This window comes from Hypoxylon fragiforme (assembly GCF_022984875.1).
Source record: "Hypoxylon fragiforme strain CBS 206.31 chromosome Unknown GGS25scaffold_8, whole genome shotgun sequence".
Lineage (NCBI taxonomy): Eukaryota > Fungi > Ascomycota > Sordariomycetes > Xylariales > Hypoxylaceae > Hypoxylon > Hypoxylon fragiforme.
The window spans coordinates 432,091-447,337 of NW_026054763.1; the positions used below are offsets into that span (position 1 = coordinate 432,091).

The 15,247-nt window shown below is 48.9% G+C and overlaps 5 protein-coding genes and 1 non-coding gene across 6 annotated transcripts; 2 read left to right on the forward strand and 4 right to left on the reverse strand.

The window, feature by feature from the left end:
* Positions 1–329: 329 nt before the first annotated feature.
* Positions 330–1,343, forward strand: GGS25DRAFT_400920 (NAD(P)-binding protein). The gene has a single exon (XM_049258422.1). It carries the CDS (start codon positions 545–547, stop codon positions 1,298–1,300), a length of 756 nt encoding a protein of 251 aa, XP_049113644.1. The 5' UTR covers positions 330–544; the 3' UTR covers positions 1,301–1,343.
* A 436-nt stretch (positions 1,344–1,779) lies between these two features.
* Positions 1,780–1,851, reverse strand: GGS25DRAFT_t101. The gene has a single exon. It is a non-coding gene; the product is annotated as a tRNA-Glu (tRNA).
* A 460-nt stretch (positions 1,852–2,311) lies between these two features.
* On the forward strand, positions 2,312–3,799 carry GGS25DRAFT_502243 (uncharacterized protein). The gene is made up of 2 exons (XM_049262007.1): positions 2,312–2,655; positions 2,765–3,799. Exons 1-2 carry the CDS (start codon positions 2,398–2,400, stop codon positions 3,617–3,619), a joined length of 1,113 nt encoding a protein of 370 aa, XP_049113645.1. The 5' UTR covers positions 2,312–2,397; the 3' UTR covers positions 3,620–3,799.
* Positions 3,657–5,666, reverse strand: GGS25DRAFT_400955 (ubiquitin-protein ligase molybdopterin-converting factor). The gene is made up of 3 exons (XM_049258423.1): positions 5,248–5,666; positions 4,310–5,183; positions 3,657–4,259 (listed from the first exon to the last, which is right to left on the reverse strand). Exons 1-3 carry the CDS (start codon positions 5,431–5,433, stop codon positions 3,790–3,792), a joined length of 1,530 nt encoding a protein of 509 aa, XP_049113646.1. The 5' UTR covers positions 5,434–5,666; the 3' UTR covers positions 3,657–3,789.
* A 129-nt stretch (positions 5,667–5,795) lies between these two features.
* GGS25DRAFT_400990 (carbonic anhydrase) lies at positions 5,796–7,510 on the reverse strand. Its single transcript, XM_049258424.1, has 2 exons — positions 6,885–7,510; positions 5,796–6,830 (listed from the first exon to the last, which is right to left on the reverse strand). The coding sequence occupies exons 1-2, from the start codon at positions 7,324–7,326 to the stop codon at positions 6,331–6,333; spliced, it is 942 nt and encodes a 313-aa protein (XP_049113647.1). The 5' UTR covers positions 7,327–7,510; the 3' UTR covers positions 5,796–6,330.
* A 6,025-nt stretch (positions 7,511–13,535) lies between these two features.
* GGS25DRAFT_524356 (NAD(P)-binding protein) lies at positions 13,536–14,448 on the reverse strand (the record flags this gene model as incomplete). The annotated part of the gene is made up of 2 exons (XM_049264592.1): positions 13,536–13,844; positions 13,969–14,448. The coding sequence occupies 2 exons, from the start codon at positions 14,446–14,448 to the stop codon at positions 13,536–13,538; spliced, it is 789 nt and encodes a 262-aa protein (XP_049113648.1).
* Positions 14,449–15,247: the final 799 nt, after the last annotated feature.

Consider the following 15,247-nt stretch of genomic DNA (forward strand, 5'->3'; position numbering starts at 1 on the left):
CCGTAACCGCCTAAAACGGCAACCCCGTGTTTCAATCGCGACTCCGTGGTATGGAAACACGCCGTTAAGCCCGTGTACACCCGGAGATGAAGAGGGCTGCGGGGTTAGTGACATCCTCTTGCATCACTAATCACGCATGTCTTGTAAGAACCGACGGGGATAGCGGAGTAGTCGAAATGTTAATGCAGGTTTGCCAGAACTGGGTAGTGGTGTCTACAGACTAGCACACTGCTGTATCACATCACGATGGGCCATCCATTCACCATAATGTTGACGAAGGAGGCGTTAGGCGTTAGGTCTTAAGGTGTTTCGGCCGTCCCGCGTTATCATAAGGAGGTAGAGATGGAAATGAGGGTATATAATGATATAAATAACGGCAATGGATAGATGAACAAAATACCTAAACAAGAGACACACACTGCAACTTCACGAGAAGATCAGATACTCACCAAGCTCCCCTTTCCACCAAACACACCCCCCTTTCTTGCGATAATAACAGCCAGAAGTACCTACCTACCTACCTAACCCACAGCAAAGATCAAAGATGGCAAAATACAACAAGCTCGCAAACAAGCACATCCTCGTGATCGGCGGAACCGCCGGCATCGGCCGCGGCGTCGTCGAAGCCTCCCTCGAGTCCGGCGCCCGCGTCACCCTCTCCGGCTCCAGCCCCCAAAGCGTCGCCTCCGCCCTCGCCTCCATACAAGCCACATACCCCTCCTCCTCCTCCCCCCCCCCTCTACTCACCGGGATCCCCTGCGACCTCTCCACCGACGACATCGAGCGCGCTCTCGACGACCTCCTCACCTCCGCCGAGCACACCCAGCCAATCGACCACATCGTGCTGACCGCCGCCGACCCGCTCGCCATAATGCCGCTCGCCGCCATCACCACCCCACAGATCCGCGCCTCCGCGCGCTTCCGCATGGAGGTGCCCCTCGTCCTCGGCAAGGCCGCGGCGCGCCACCTGCGGCGCTCGGCGCAGTGCAGCCTCACGCTCACGACGGGGGGGATCGCGTACCAGCCGTCGCGCGGCTGGAGCCTCCCCGCGTTCACGGGCGCGGGGCTGGCGGGGCTGGCGCGGAACCTGGCGCTGGAGATGGCGCCGGTGCGGGTCAATGCGGTGGCGCCGGGGTTCGTGCGGACGGGCCTGTGGGAGGGGATGGGGATGAGCGGGGAGCAGATGGCGAGGGAGCTGGGGGGGAGGTATCCGACGGGGAAGGCGGCGGTGGTGGAGGAGGTGGCGGAGGCGTATGTGTATTTGATGAAGGATGGGAATGCGACGGGGGAGGTGGGTTGACTCCTTTCCTTTTTTTTTTTTTTTTTTTGGCTTGATCTTTGGGCTCCCAACAAGTAGTCATGGCCTTACCGTTATCCCTGAATTCTTACATTTGGAAGTTGCTGACATGGAGTATTGATAGGTGGTGACGAGTCGCAGCGGTGCCCATCTGGTCTAGCCTCCCTACTGATACCTGGGTAGAGTCGGTAGACACCGGTATATTTAACGCCGTGGCAAAGGGAAAGGCCTGTCCCCGTAACCCCATCAGGAGTATACGGCGCGTAGAGTCATATTTTCATAGGTTTATTTGTTTGTTATTTGCTATTTGGCCTGAGTTATTGAGTGATTGCATGGATGTGAAAGGTGCATATGACGTAGCTATGAAAAATGACATAACTAACAAAATTTCTGCGCAATTAAATGTTCGCAACAACATTACCAAAACATAGAAATAAAGGCAAAAAGACTTCTTAAAAGACGAAAGAACAAGAAAAAAAGATCTCCGGTACGGGGAATCGAACCCCGAGCTCCTCGGTGAAAACGAGGTATGTTAACCGTTACACTATACCGGACTATGTCCGTAAAGCTGCTCGATTGTGCTCTACATATTTCTGGGGTCTAATTATGAGCTATATTTGTAACCTAGTGTGCTCATCGGCAGAATCCCGGGAAATTCCAACCATCATAATTTGTTGACTAAGTGTAATCTTGGACATAGTTAGCAGTAAGCGCTCTAGGTTAGCTCTCTAGCTTTACCTCCAAGAAAAACACCGCCCGGTATGCTGTGTACCTGACATATAGTAGGTACTAGGCATACATACATACATATATCCCTTCAAGTCTATGGTGATATCAAATTTATGTCTCCATTGCAATGGGTTGGATATTTGGATAAACCTACCCAAGGGAGGTAACCAGAAGTGTTAAGTAGTCAAGACTCTATCCAACGACGTCATACGCAAAGCAGCTGGCATTGTCGCCGGTTGGTACACATACTAGATACCTACATGTAGGTTAGTAGGTAGGCCAAGTAAAAAAATAACAAAATACGCCTACCTATCTCACAGCCCAATTCCAACATCTCACAGCTAAGGGAGGGCCCTTAAAATCAGCTTAAAATGAGCCTCTTATTCGCAACTTTCATGCTTAGAAGGTCACTTCCACTTTCATATAATCCGAAATACACCTGTAGATTCGTGGATAGAAGCTCATCGTACAATAATCGTCATCGTCATCATCATAATTACCCTCATCACCCTAATAATCACCGTCCCAAACACACCATGACAACCATAATCCTCAAAAACCCGGAAATCCCCGTCCACCTGCCCGAGGGTCTCTCCGAAGAGAAGCTCCTCGCGTTCGAGCATTTTACGGTCAGTCTCCCGTACCTACCTACCTACCTACCTACCTAAGCTTCCAAATCAACCAACCAACCAATCATTCAATTTTCTTTTATTAACAACCCCCCACCCCCTAGAACAGAACTGGATCAAAACCCTCACCCGCTCCCTAGCGCAGCAGCACCGCGCCACCAACCCCCCGCACCCCTTCCACGAGGACCCGTACTCCTTGCGCTCCATCACGATCCAGAGCTACGACCTGTGGGCCGTCCCCGGGAAGCCCTCGCCGCGCCTCGGCTTCCTCAAGCTCCTCGCCGACGTGCGCAACGCCGCCGGGGAGACGCTGCCGGGGAGCGTCTTCTTCCGCGGGCCCAGCGTCGCCGTCTTGTTCATCGTGGTCCCCGACGATGTCGAGAAGGAGGAGGAGGAGCGCTACGTGCTGCTGACGGTGCAGTCCCGCGTCCCGGCCGGCAGCCTCGAATTCGTCGAGCTGCCGGCGGGCATGGTGGACGAGGACGGCTCGTTTGTGGGCACGGCGGCGCGGGAGATCGAGGAGGAGCTCGGCGTCGAGGTAAAGGTTGAGGAGCTGGTGTCTTTGAGCGCTATGGCTGATGCTGCGGCTACTGGTGCTACTACTACCACCGCTGCCTCTGCTGCTGGCCCAAATAGTATAGGTGATGGCGATAATAACAGTACCGGTAACAGTGATGGAATAGAGGGCGAGGATGAGGGTGAGGGTGAGATTATACCGGTGGGAGTATTTCCCTCCGTGGGCGGCTGCGACGAGTTCATCCCGATTTTCATGCACGAGCGGCGGGTGCCGCGGACGAAGCTGGACGAATGGGAGGGGAAATGCACGGGGTTGCGGGAGGAGGGGGAGAGGATCAAGCTGAAGCTGGTGAAGATGAAGGATCTGTGGAAGGAGGGCGCGCGAGATGGCAAGTGTCTGTCCGCGCTGGCGTTGTGGGAAGGGTTGCGGCGGGAGGGTAGGCTGTAAGATTTCCATCATGATTCAAGATGCTAGAACGAGGGCAAAGGAGTTTAGTATTTTGAAGTGGGTATGAGGGTAGTTCGGGGTTTAGCTCATGAGGCGTTTTTAGGGGAGGGAGGAGAGCTATGGTTTTACAGCATCGTTTTTACAATTTCATAATTTCGGCACAATCACAATCATCTATATTGCTCGTAGTTCGCTGTGTCTCTAAGTTGCGCCTCGACCTTCTCTACCGTAGCCGGGTCATATACCTCCTCAGGTGTTTTGTCACCACGCAACACCTCTTTATCGTGTCGTATCGATTCTTCTTTGGTCATGCAAACCAGTTCATGAAGTTTGATGTTCGATGACTTCTGCTCGTCGGCGCCTTCCCCTATTCTCACCAGAATAGAACTCGTAGGCTGCCGCCACCGTACTAGGGTTAATCGGGTCGTAAGTCCGGTTATGGCACTTCGACCCTTGAAGATCTCTTCGACTAAGAACGCAGTGTCTCCTGCTGTAATTGGCACCTTTAGACCCAGCGTGATACTTGGGTCGCCACCGGTCATGTGTCGAAGGACTTTCTCCTCTCCTCCCTGCACCGCAGCCAGCAGACCTTCATACATCTTCTCACGGCCCTTTGCCGGTATGTAATCGTGCGGGTAACCTATATAAGGGTTAGCATCATGTGTTGAACGGAAAGAAATGTCAACATACCTGTGACAGATAAAATAACATGGTTCGCTACCGTGTACCCAAACACGGCCGGCATAGTTCCTAGCACAGGTAATATCCGCACTCGAAATTCTGGAAGGACGCCTAAATCTCCTACCTTCCCCTTCTGAAACTCATCTTCGGGAAGCGGGAGCAGCTCAGCCTTGCCATCTCCGGTCTTCTCCGTCGAGTACACCGTGGGGATGCCCTTGGTAACGCCTAGCAGTTTTAAGCGCCGGCGAGTGGATCTCGATAGCCCATCATCCGTACTAGTCCCAATATCGCCCACGATGATTCGGGTGGGGTCGCTTTTGCACCCTGCGCCCATAGATGATATTACGGGGAGATTATGGTCGTGGCAGTATTTCAGCAGCGCGACTTTGGTATCGATATTGTCAATCGCATCAACGACATAATCGGGTTTCTGTCCACCGTCCTTCCACGGTTCTAGTAGTCTATCGGCAGCCTGGTCCCAGAACTTCTCCTGCCGCAGATCGAAGTGTACCCATGGAGAGATAGCCAACAGCCGTTTTTGGAGACATTGAACTTTGGGTGAGCCCACATCGGCTAATGTAGCTACGGCGTGTCGGTTGAGGGAGCTCAATGTAACCTGATCAAAGTCAATCAGGCGAATCTTGGAAACGCCCGATCGTGCTAGCGCAGCCGCACAGTGGGATCCCACGCCTCCACATCCAACGATTATCACGAAAGCGTTGCGAAGCTTATCGAGGCCGTCTGGGGTAAGGAAGACGCGGTTACGCGCCAGTTGTTCGAGGATTAATTCATCGTCGTAATCGCCCGCTTGAGCCCGTCGTGCGAGCAATTCGTTTCGGAGATCTTCTTTATCGGCTTTCGAGGCACCGCCAAAACTGTTGAGCTACCTTGCGCAGGTCAATAAAGCACTTGGCAGTGGAAGAGAGGTTATCGTCGGTATCACCCACCCTTCGTTGTACTTCGGCCTCGTCGATTAGGGACGGAATCGAGTCTTTCAGTTGATTTACTCTCTCCTCTCGCTGTAGATGTTGATAGCCTAAGATTGTGCCAGCGACCACAACACCTGAGACAATGGCTGTCGCAGCTAATTGGATTTTGGAGCTCGAAGATGCTCGCTCTAAGAATGACGACATGGCTGTTATATTTTATTCGACATGTATAAAAAAGATGCAGATGCTGATAAAATTCTGGCGACAGTTACAAGTTAAGCCTGCTGCATGGATCCGTTGAATGACTTGGGTGAAAAATGGGTTTTTTATTTTAAGTCTCTTTATTTTCAACAAATTTCTGGACTATTTTTTTTCTAGGCGGGATGACGAAATGTCTGGGCATGCCGTCAGATAAGCAGGTACAAACCTAAGCTCAGTATCTTAGACTGTTGGGTAAGGTTAGTAGAGAATTAGTGGCGTTGTGCACTAATCTCCAGCTTGAAAATGCACTACATGCGCCTAGATAGGGCTTGGCTGTCGCTATTGTTTGGCAGGTGCAGCCCAGAGCTTGGCAAGGGAAAACCAAGAAGCCCCGACTCTTGGTTTGAAGCTTAACATGACAACTGCATTGGAAGTCTTATCTTGGAATTTAACTCATCTGAAACTTGGATATTTTCTTCTTCAATCTTCTTTTATACTCTGTACCTACCCTACAATGCCTACATTCCCAGGTCTATAAGGTATCTATTCCCAAGTCGATTCTAACCTACCCTACCTAGTAGTTAGTGTACTACATTCATAGTAGGCAAATAGTATTTAAAAAAAAACACCTCGAAATTTCATGTCGATCTCTCACGAAAAAGCCTCATTAGAAACCATATCAGGCATACACGGTCTTTTATTTCGTCCAAGCCTAACAGCATTATATGTATATGAGCAAAGAACTTTCGTCGAAATGTCCACACTTCCGTCATTATCAAATGCCACACAAAGCCGAGAGCCTGGCTTACTCTCTATCACATGTCCTTAATCCTTGATCCCTTCTAATTCCAAGACCCTGAAATTTTCCGACTCGACTACCCATCATTACCCCTTGTCAGATCACCATTGAACGGCACGCCTTCGTCGATGTATTGATGTGGTGTTAAGCGGTGCCTTTATGGCCAATGCTACTTCTCCGCCCAAGGCGAGTGAAAGCAGGTTCTGATCTCCCAGATTGTTCTGAGGGAACCTAGCGTTGAACCCAACCACGTCACGCACTGCTTGGTAGGTAGTCTTGGAGAGCCTGAGCTTCTCAGTTGCCACGGACCAGGCAACGCTTTCGGAGCACGGCGGCGTCGTGAGAGAGCCCGTATATCTTTGGAAGCTGCCAGCCTGTAAAACGTTGACCAACTCGGACATGACCAGAGGCTTAGTAGTAGTCTTGGTGCCAGGGGTGGCAATCTCTGCAATGGAAGAGAATATCGTTTCGAGGAAGGTCGTCGGGGCTGCTCGAGGAACAATGTGTACTTGAAGTACCGGAGCAGTGTCTACGAGGTCGACATAGACACCAATGACGGCGATCTCTTCATTCTCTCCACTGAACACCAAGTGCATTTCCACTGTCACGCTTGTCAGTCCGGCAGCCTAAACAGTTGAAGACGACATGTACTTACTGGGCATGCTAACACCGTTGTCCACGTGTTCGCTAGGATGATGGAAATGGAATTGCTGGAGCTCGAACGTCTTCCCCTCGAGAACAAAAGTGCCACCCTTTCCTTCCATAACAACCTCCACCGTCGATCCAAGGTTTTCGAACTCAGCGCCTTCCGGGACATCAGGGATAGTAAGCTGCGTGTCGGATGCCGGGATAAGTTGAAATTGTCCTTCCACCATGTTAATGGGGGACTGGTTAGTGCCTGTCGAGCATAGTTGGTTGGCCTCGGGGTCGAGCTGGGCCCACATGACAGGCCCTATTGTTGAAGTGTAGCCGAAAGTAGAGATGGGTACTCCTTCTCCTTCAGCCCTTCGGTCGAGATGTGTGTGCGCTCCGCAGAAAGCCAACGCCGGCGTCACAGACGCGGCTAGGAGGAAGAGACGAGCAAAAAGAGAAGACATGTTGACGAAAATACAATAGCTGCTAAAACACAGAGAAAGCAACACACGCAGTATGTTTAAAGATGGTAAAAACGAAAAGAATGGGGAATAAATAAAGTCGTAAATTAAGAAGCGAAAAAACCCGGGCTCCCTGGAGCGTACCGAGGATGTACAATGAAGAAATGAACGAAAAAAAAGACCGAAAGCACCGAAATATTGGTTCCCGCCCTAGCCTCACCGAAGTATGACGAACGGTGCTGACATTATATACTATTTGCAAATGCATATAATATTGCCCAGTTCTCTTGGCCGAAACTTCAGCCTCAAAGGGGCAATCAGATTTGGGCATTGCGACTTGACTACGGAACGGCTGCAAGATGCTAACACGTCTAGGGACCGACGCTACGATGAGCACCCTGCCGCGTAACGTCGGGCGAGAGCCATGTATCTACCTACCCCATGGAGTTTGGGGTTTCTCTTAGCCAAGGACCTCAGGAAGATCCAAGCGGACTAAGATGAAGGTACTGTACTCAATACCAAATCCCAACTGATTGGCCGCATAAGGAGGATGACATGGAGTTGTCAAGGGGGTTAAACACCCCGACGTGGAATTAGATCGTTTTACCACGTACCTAGAACATCTCTCACACGGATGGAAGCAAACGGAGGAGTTGCCAAGTAGTCCTTCTCGACAACCACAACTGTCTCGGAAGGGTAGAGAACTAGGAAATGATGGATGGTACTCGCCTCTCTTGGCCAAAGTTTCTTTGTGGCGGCCCCTGCATAATCCGTGAGCATGATTCCGCACGGTTTATGACAACCCCTGACCACTACCCGGGTTGGGTGCACATGTGACTGTCAGGTTGTAGGTACCTACCTACAACCTGACAGTCTGAGTGGTATTCTAAACGGTGAATCCGCAGAAATTCGACTGCTAGTTTGAAAAAGTCCCGCTGCGAAAAATGAGAAGGACGTTACCAGCGTCGGGCTCAACGACAGATTTACGTTAGTGTCCGTGGCCTAACGGGATCGGAGAGGCCTCATACCAAAAACATGACAGGGAAGCATACCGTTGGCTTTCTGGTTTTTTTTTTCTTCGTTTTCAATATGAGGCCCTGCGCGCAGCCGAAAGAAGGTGAAACAAAATGCCTGATGACGTTGTTAGATCTCAGAGAATGATGCATACGGCCGTGAGATCACAAATATGCGATTTGATTCTATTATTATCATCATAATTGTACGGAATACAGATGAAAAGTTGGTATGTATAACATCTGTTATATAGGTATAGGTAGGGAAATATTCCACTTGCTATGTAACGGAGAAAAATTTGGTTAACCATACCGATTGTAGTTGAAATGTCAGGCCATTTTCCCCCTGAGAAAGGCTTGGTGTTCTTGGCTTGGAGGTATGTATATTGGTCACGATCGAGACTCCAAAAAGTCATCTTTGGTACACCATGGCGCATCTCGAAGCTTGATGTTGGTTACTTACCTTAAGTAAGTATTTTTATTCGCAAGTTTAAATCATGAACGCGGCAGCTCCTTTCTTTTGTTTTCTTTTCTTTTCTACAATATTTTGTGTTGTTCAGTTTCTTGATGAAGCAGCAACTTTGCTCTTGAGTACATGGACAGATGATAACTTTGTTCTTCAAAAAGTTAAGTAATAGTAATTGCTCGGACCAATGAAATGCTCGTTGCTTTTCCCCAGATTCACGAACTAATTAGTTATAGGGGAAGTGGGACAGCAGTGGGTGTTCTAGGCCGGGCCTTCAACAAGTTCAACTAACTAAACTAATCTTTCCGGGAATTTTAGCGTGGAAGGCCTTCATCGTCTCAAGTACATAGTATGTGTTTGACATCGAAGTAAAATTTAGGCTTGGCGAACATCAAACAGATTTGACAATATTGGACTTGTTAAGTTAATGTCTTAATACAGGTTTTGTGTACCAGCTTTGTCCAACTCCCATCCCGAGATCTCCATAATACACCACCGCAAGGTTCATCCGATCCATAAATCGATCATTACTGTATTACTATGTACTTGCCAGTGAGTGGTGCTCCTTTTTCTATATTACAACATGGAAATGTACAGGCTTCCACGTCATTACCAGATCAACGGTTCTTCAATGAGGATTTACAACAACTGTTGGCGGGATATTATCGATCTCTCCGGTATTAACCGTTGATCTTACGTACCTACTTCAACGCTGTAAAGCTTGTTATTGTCCTCATCACGATCCATCCCGGAATAATATCTAATGGCATCTAGATGATAGATAATACCAGAAAACCACGGGATGCTTACTCCGACATCCCTACCCTTATTGTCTCTCTAGCTACACACTCATCCAGATCTCTACCTAAGTAGGTAGATATCCACCACCCTTTTCCTAGCCTCATCCATCCCGCTACACACACTTTACTATTCATCCCCTCAAAACCAAGACCTCATTCTCGTCGGGAAAAGTCGAAATCTAGCAAAGCATGAAGCCTTGGTCTTTCGGTATCTTCTACTCCGGTGTTTCTCTTCCCGTGTGCTAAATATAAGGGATTGCTCACCAGGTTTAGGTTGGATTATATGTTTTACCTACCTACCTGGGTAATATACGTTCCCTCCCGTTTCCTTGCCTCGCTATCACCCCAGCCAAGCTGTTTGGGTTCACTTGGCATCAGGGGGCTCCTATAGGATGACTGTTAAGGATCAGGCTGGCCTGGCCTGGCCTGGCCTTGCTGGCTGGCTGAGGTGCCGCTGCAACCGTCAAGTTTACAATAGTTAAACAGTAAGGCTCTTCTACATGATCGTGAGAGCAAGTGCATAGACCTGTTCTGTTTCTACGTGAGCTTCAGAGTGATATTAGGTTGGTAGTTGACGAGGGCGGTAGTCTCTTCAATATTGTTGTCATATCACTGGCCTATCACGCAATGCCTTGTTGGTTTGGTTTATACATTTCGAGGTGTAGGAAAATTCCGAGCACCTCACCCCATACGTAGCCTTGGCCTAATTCTCCCCTCTTTCCTTTTTCTGGGGACGTCGATGGAAAGCTGGGGAGGCCCCTATCCGACTCCAGAAATTCTCTTGGTCGTTGTCGATTTTCTCTGAGCCAACGATTTTTTTTTCTTTTTTTCTTTTTTTGTATCTTTTCTTTTCGCTACCCTCGGCGTACTGTTATTATTGACCCTCTTCGTAAATAATCGGACAATGAATTGATATCACCGGACTGGAGTTCGGAGTTTTAAGGAAGCTGATGATTATTGACAACATTTGCAAATTTATTGAGAAAAAAATCGCGAGGTAACCGATCGGACAAATAGCCTACCAGAAAGCAATACCGAGACGGCACCCCGCGTCTATACCACATCAAGCGCTCATTGCAACGCTCGCAACGCGATCACAAAATATGACCTGCGCGGTTTGCTTTACGAAATGGAAGCTCTTAATTCTCGTACATTATGTCGTTGTCGACCTACCTACATACCTACCTAATTAGATACCTACCTACAAAATTTACACAACACGGGCGCTGCTTCGGAAAGAATTGGGGGGTTTACGAAAAATAGCGACTGATGACTACAGAATGCCTAGATATTGTCATCCGATTTACTTTCTAGACTTCCAGGATTGACTTGAATTCGGTGCCCTCAAGAGAACTCCACGCCAAATATCTGATACCTAGCTACCCATGTAGGTAAGATGTGATCAAATCGTCCAATTTATCATGTGAAGGCTCTTCCGACCAGTCCTCGCATCTATCTACCAGAAAATGCATCCTGTTTACTGAGTTCCTACCTCACAACGCCGCCGTTAGCGAAGCACGTTTTCTTCTCTCTTCGGATTTTCTTGTTTTGTTTTCTTTTCTTTTCTTTTCCCCCGCGAGCAACGAAACGAAACGAGATCGAAGCCCCCTTGCGCTTTTGAGGATAATCATAGGGTAAGGGTAGATAGAGGTCGCTCAGCTCAGTGTATTCTATGTTTCTGGAGTGCCGGTGGTACAGAAGGTCTTACTGCCTGCCTAAGCTGTCTAAGATGCTGTATACCTACCTAGACAGGTATCTATTGTCTAACTATTACATGATATTTACATTTCCGTGATACATCATCTCTCGATACATCAAGCTTAGGTACATAGGTATATGACGATTCTCAATATCCTTAGGTTGGAATGTATGTATGTATGTATGTAGGTACACCCCCTTTTGAGTCAGAAATCTACATAGATAAATAACGTCCCCTTATTATCCAACAGCAAACATTTTTTTTTTCTCGGTTACAGCAGTGCTACGGTATTGCAGGATTAACGTGTAACATAAAAAACCAATTATTTATTGTCACAACCCAAACTCGACGCCGTCGAGGAACACAAACTCATTCATTGGCAATTAATTGGCACGTCTCCGTGCTCAAGAAAGACCACCACGGTGCTCCGACTTTGCGAGACTGGCGCGCTAGATCAACGATCCTCTTCGATAATGAGGGCGCTCTCTCCCGTTGAAGGAGCAGAAACCTATGTTCCTGGCTGTGATCGGAAGAAGATGGTGGTCCCAAGCTGTCTGTTGGGACTGGATGGATGTTCCGATCGTGGCTATGATTAGGTACCTAGGTGCCTACCTAGCCTTGGATGGAGGTAGGTAGGTAGGTAGGTAGGTATTGTACAGTACCTCGGTAGGGGGTCTGACAGACTGGACATCAGCGTATACATACCTACCTACCTACCTGCATGTCTTGCAGCAGGTACACACAAACGTGCGCAATACCCTCACGCTTACACTCCTCAACCCCCGAGACAGCGGCGAAAAGCGGCGATGAACTCAGCCGCAGCTGTAATCTCAGTCCCTTCTGCTTCTGCTTCTACTTGTGCTTGTGATTCTGCTTGTGATTCTGCTTGTGATTCTGCTTGTGATTCTGCTTGTGATTCTGCTTGTGATTCTGCTTATGCTTACCAAAAAAAAAAAGGAAGGGGGGCGGAGTCTTAACATTAGTACCCAAGTATGTATGTAAATAAAACTGGCCAGAAATAATAATCATTTATTCATTCATTCATTCATTCATTCATTCATTCCCATAGGTACATAGCTGAGGCAAGTAGGTAGGTATTCCAACGGGCATTAGACATAATCTCCGGCTCCTCTCGCTTGCCAAAAAAAAAAAAAAAAAAAAAAAAAAGCCGATGACTCGTCATACATTAGGTAGGTATGTAGTTAGGTGCGTGCGTGCGTGCGTGCGTGCGTGCGTGCGTGCGTGCGTGCGTAGTAGCTGTTGGGCTCAGGCTACAGCGCAGCGATGGGTCTACCAACTTAACTACCTAGTTATGTAGCAAACTTGTATACTCATTACGATAGATAGATAGATAGACCCGGAACAAAACTCTTCGGGCTTGATGAAGCTTTTGCGTCGTCACAGGAGTGAAAAATGTGTGTTGTTGCGGTTGGCACTTTTAGTTATCCGTGGATATTTTGTCTAGTAGTTACCTAGTTATTGGGCGCCTAGTTGGTGGATTGGTTGGTTGGTTGGTTGGTTGGTTGGTTGGTGGTTGTGCGTAGGCATCGCTGATGGCCAACATATGTACTGTAAGTAGCCCCAACTGGCCCAAACAACCCATGACTACTAGGTAGGTAGGTAGGTAAGCACCTATGCATTTCTATGAGGATCGAGCAGGATCGAGATTGGGATGTCTTGTGCCGTGGACGATACTCCGGACACATTAGATATATTACCTACCTACCTACCTACCAAGGTACCTACCTACCAGCCTACATATGCATCTCTATCTCCAGTAGTTATGTGCCAGCCAGGTCGAAACAAAAGATCATCATCAACCTTCAGGCGCTTTGTCATTCCTCGAAAAAGAAAAGTCTAGAAGCTAGGTATTCATGGACTGGTCTAACCTCTAGATAAATCTTTTCATCTCACGTTTCCCCTAGTAGTATAGAGTAATGCGGTAATATATATACCCTAGGTAAGTATGTACACACCTCGTTTTGTATGTATAACTATATTGGATGCTTCTCCTCGCTCCGAATTCGTGGGTAGGTACCTGAAATCTTCTCATTCGCCCTCTACTATCGCCACGGCCTTAGCCAGGTAGGTAGGTAGCCAGGTAGGTAGGCATCACGACCTCAATTCAAGATCGAAGGCAATGAACAGCCGAATGAGGAGATACCACGTACCCTACATCAACAGGTATACACTTTCCGTTTCTTCCCATCCACCACCACCACCACCACCACCCCCTAATTATTCGGCCTATTCCCATTAAACTGCACCAGCGCGCCCGTCGACGACGCCGCGACGTCCCTGTCCGCCAAGAAGAGACAGTACTTCGCCACGTCCCTCGTGCGGACGAAGTCCTGCGGCTGCGTGAACTTGGACGACACGCTGAGCTGGTAGGCGTCCTGGTTGAAGCCTCCCAGGGCCGCGAAGCCGTCCTGGATGTTGGTCTCCGGCATCCCGCCGATCATCAGGCCGATGGCGAAGATGCCGCGGTGCTCGTAGTTGCCCGCTGTGTTCTTCACGAGCCCGGCCACGCCGTGCTTGCTGACCTGGAAGAGGGGAGGGGGGGGTTAGTGATGGGTGGATATGTGTTTACTCGGGCGCGCTGGTGCAAAGGGAAAGGGGGGGATGGTATCTCGCCAGCTTATATCAAGCAAGGGAACGTAAACATACCGTGTAAGCGACACCCGAACTCATCCCATGGTACGAGCTCGTCGAGCAGATCTGCAGTATCGTCCCGCCAGAAGGCTCCTGCCTCAGCATCGCATTAACCGCCGCCTTCGTCGCCAAAAACGAGCCCGTCAGGTTCAAGCCGATGATCTTGTCCCAGTGGGCCTTGGAGAGCTCGCCGACGGGGTCGAACTTGTCCGTCATGCCGGCGTTGCTGACGAGGATGTCGAGGCGGCCGCCGAACCGCGCCACCACGTCGGCGACGAGCTGGGTCACGGCATCCTCGTCCGTCACGTCCGTCTTCGCGGCGAGGAAGCGCCCCGTGCCGTCTAGCTCCGCGCGCGTGGCGGCTAGCCGCTCCTCGTTGATGTCGCAGATGGCGACGTTGGCGCCCGCGTCGAGGTACGCGGTCGCGATCGCCTTGCCCAGGCCGCCTGCCCCGCCCGTCACGAGCACCGTGGTTCCTGAGAGGGTGTTGGCCATTTCTATATCCTTCTTCTTTTTTCCTTTGAAGCCTTGGAATACTTTTCTCCTGTCAAGAATATTTAAGGAATTTGGCACGTTTCTTCTTGTTGGTTGTTGAGTGGGCGGTCAGTTCTGTATAAGAAGAGGAAGACCATTTGAAATACTCAGCAATGATGTCTTTATATACCTAGTATATACAATATAATACCTATATACTAGGTAGCCCTTACATGGTTTATGGATACTGGCGCCTGTGTCCGCGCGAGTACGGCGTAAGTAATGTTGTTGAACGGCGCAAAATTCGTATTCGTATTCATGAGACGGACACCGATAAACGGGGCCGCTCCGCAGTGCCAATACTCTAACTAATAGTAGTAGTCTCGTGATCTTCGGGTATGAAGGTCCATATTTCGAGGAATTCAACGATACATATGTATTAGCTAGAAACTAAGTAATTACCTAAGTACCTAGTAAATAGATAGACTTGCTCATCGCTCTAGATTATCAATCTAGTCTCTCATCCTCGAGACTTGGCGAGTTGCTTTTGAGTTCCAAAGTACCAGGTGGTGACCTAGAGTGATGGTGGTATACAACATTACATGTAGAACACCTGAGGCGAGTGTGAGCTTTTGGACCTTCGCAACTAAAATTTATAAATTATTGTAGTTAGTCCCTAGGTAATTATCGGCATATTCGAAAAGGACAACACAACTTACTTCGGAAGTCTATTAATGATATGCCTATCTTTTTCTGGGCACATCTTTACCATTGCCATCGCTACACACCTTGGGCAAAACTTCCTTGGATACATGAACGT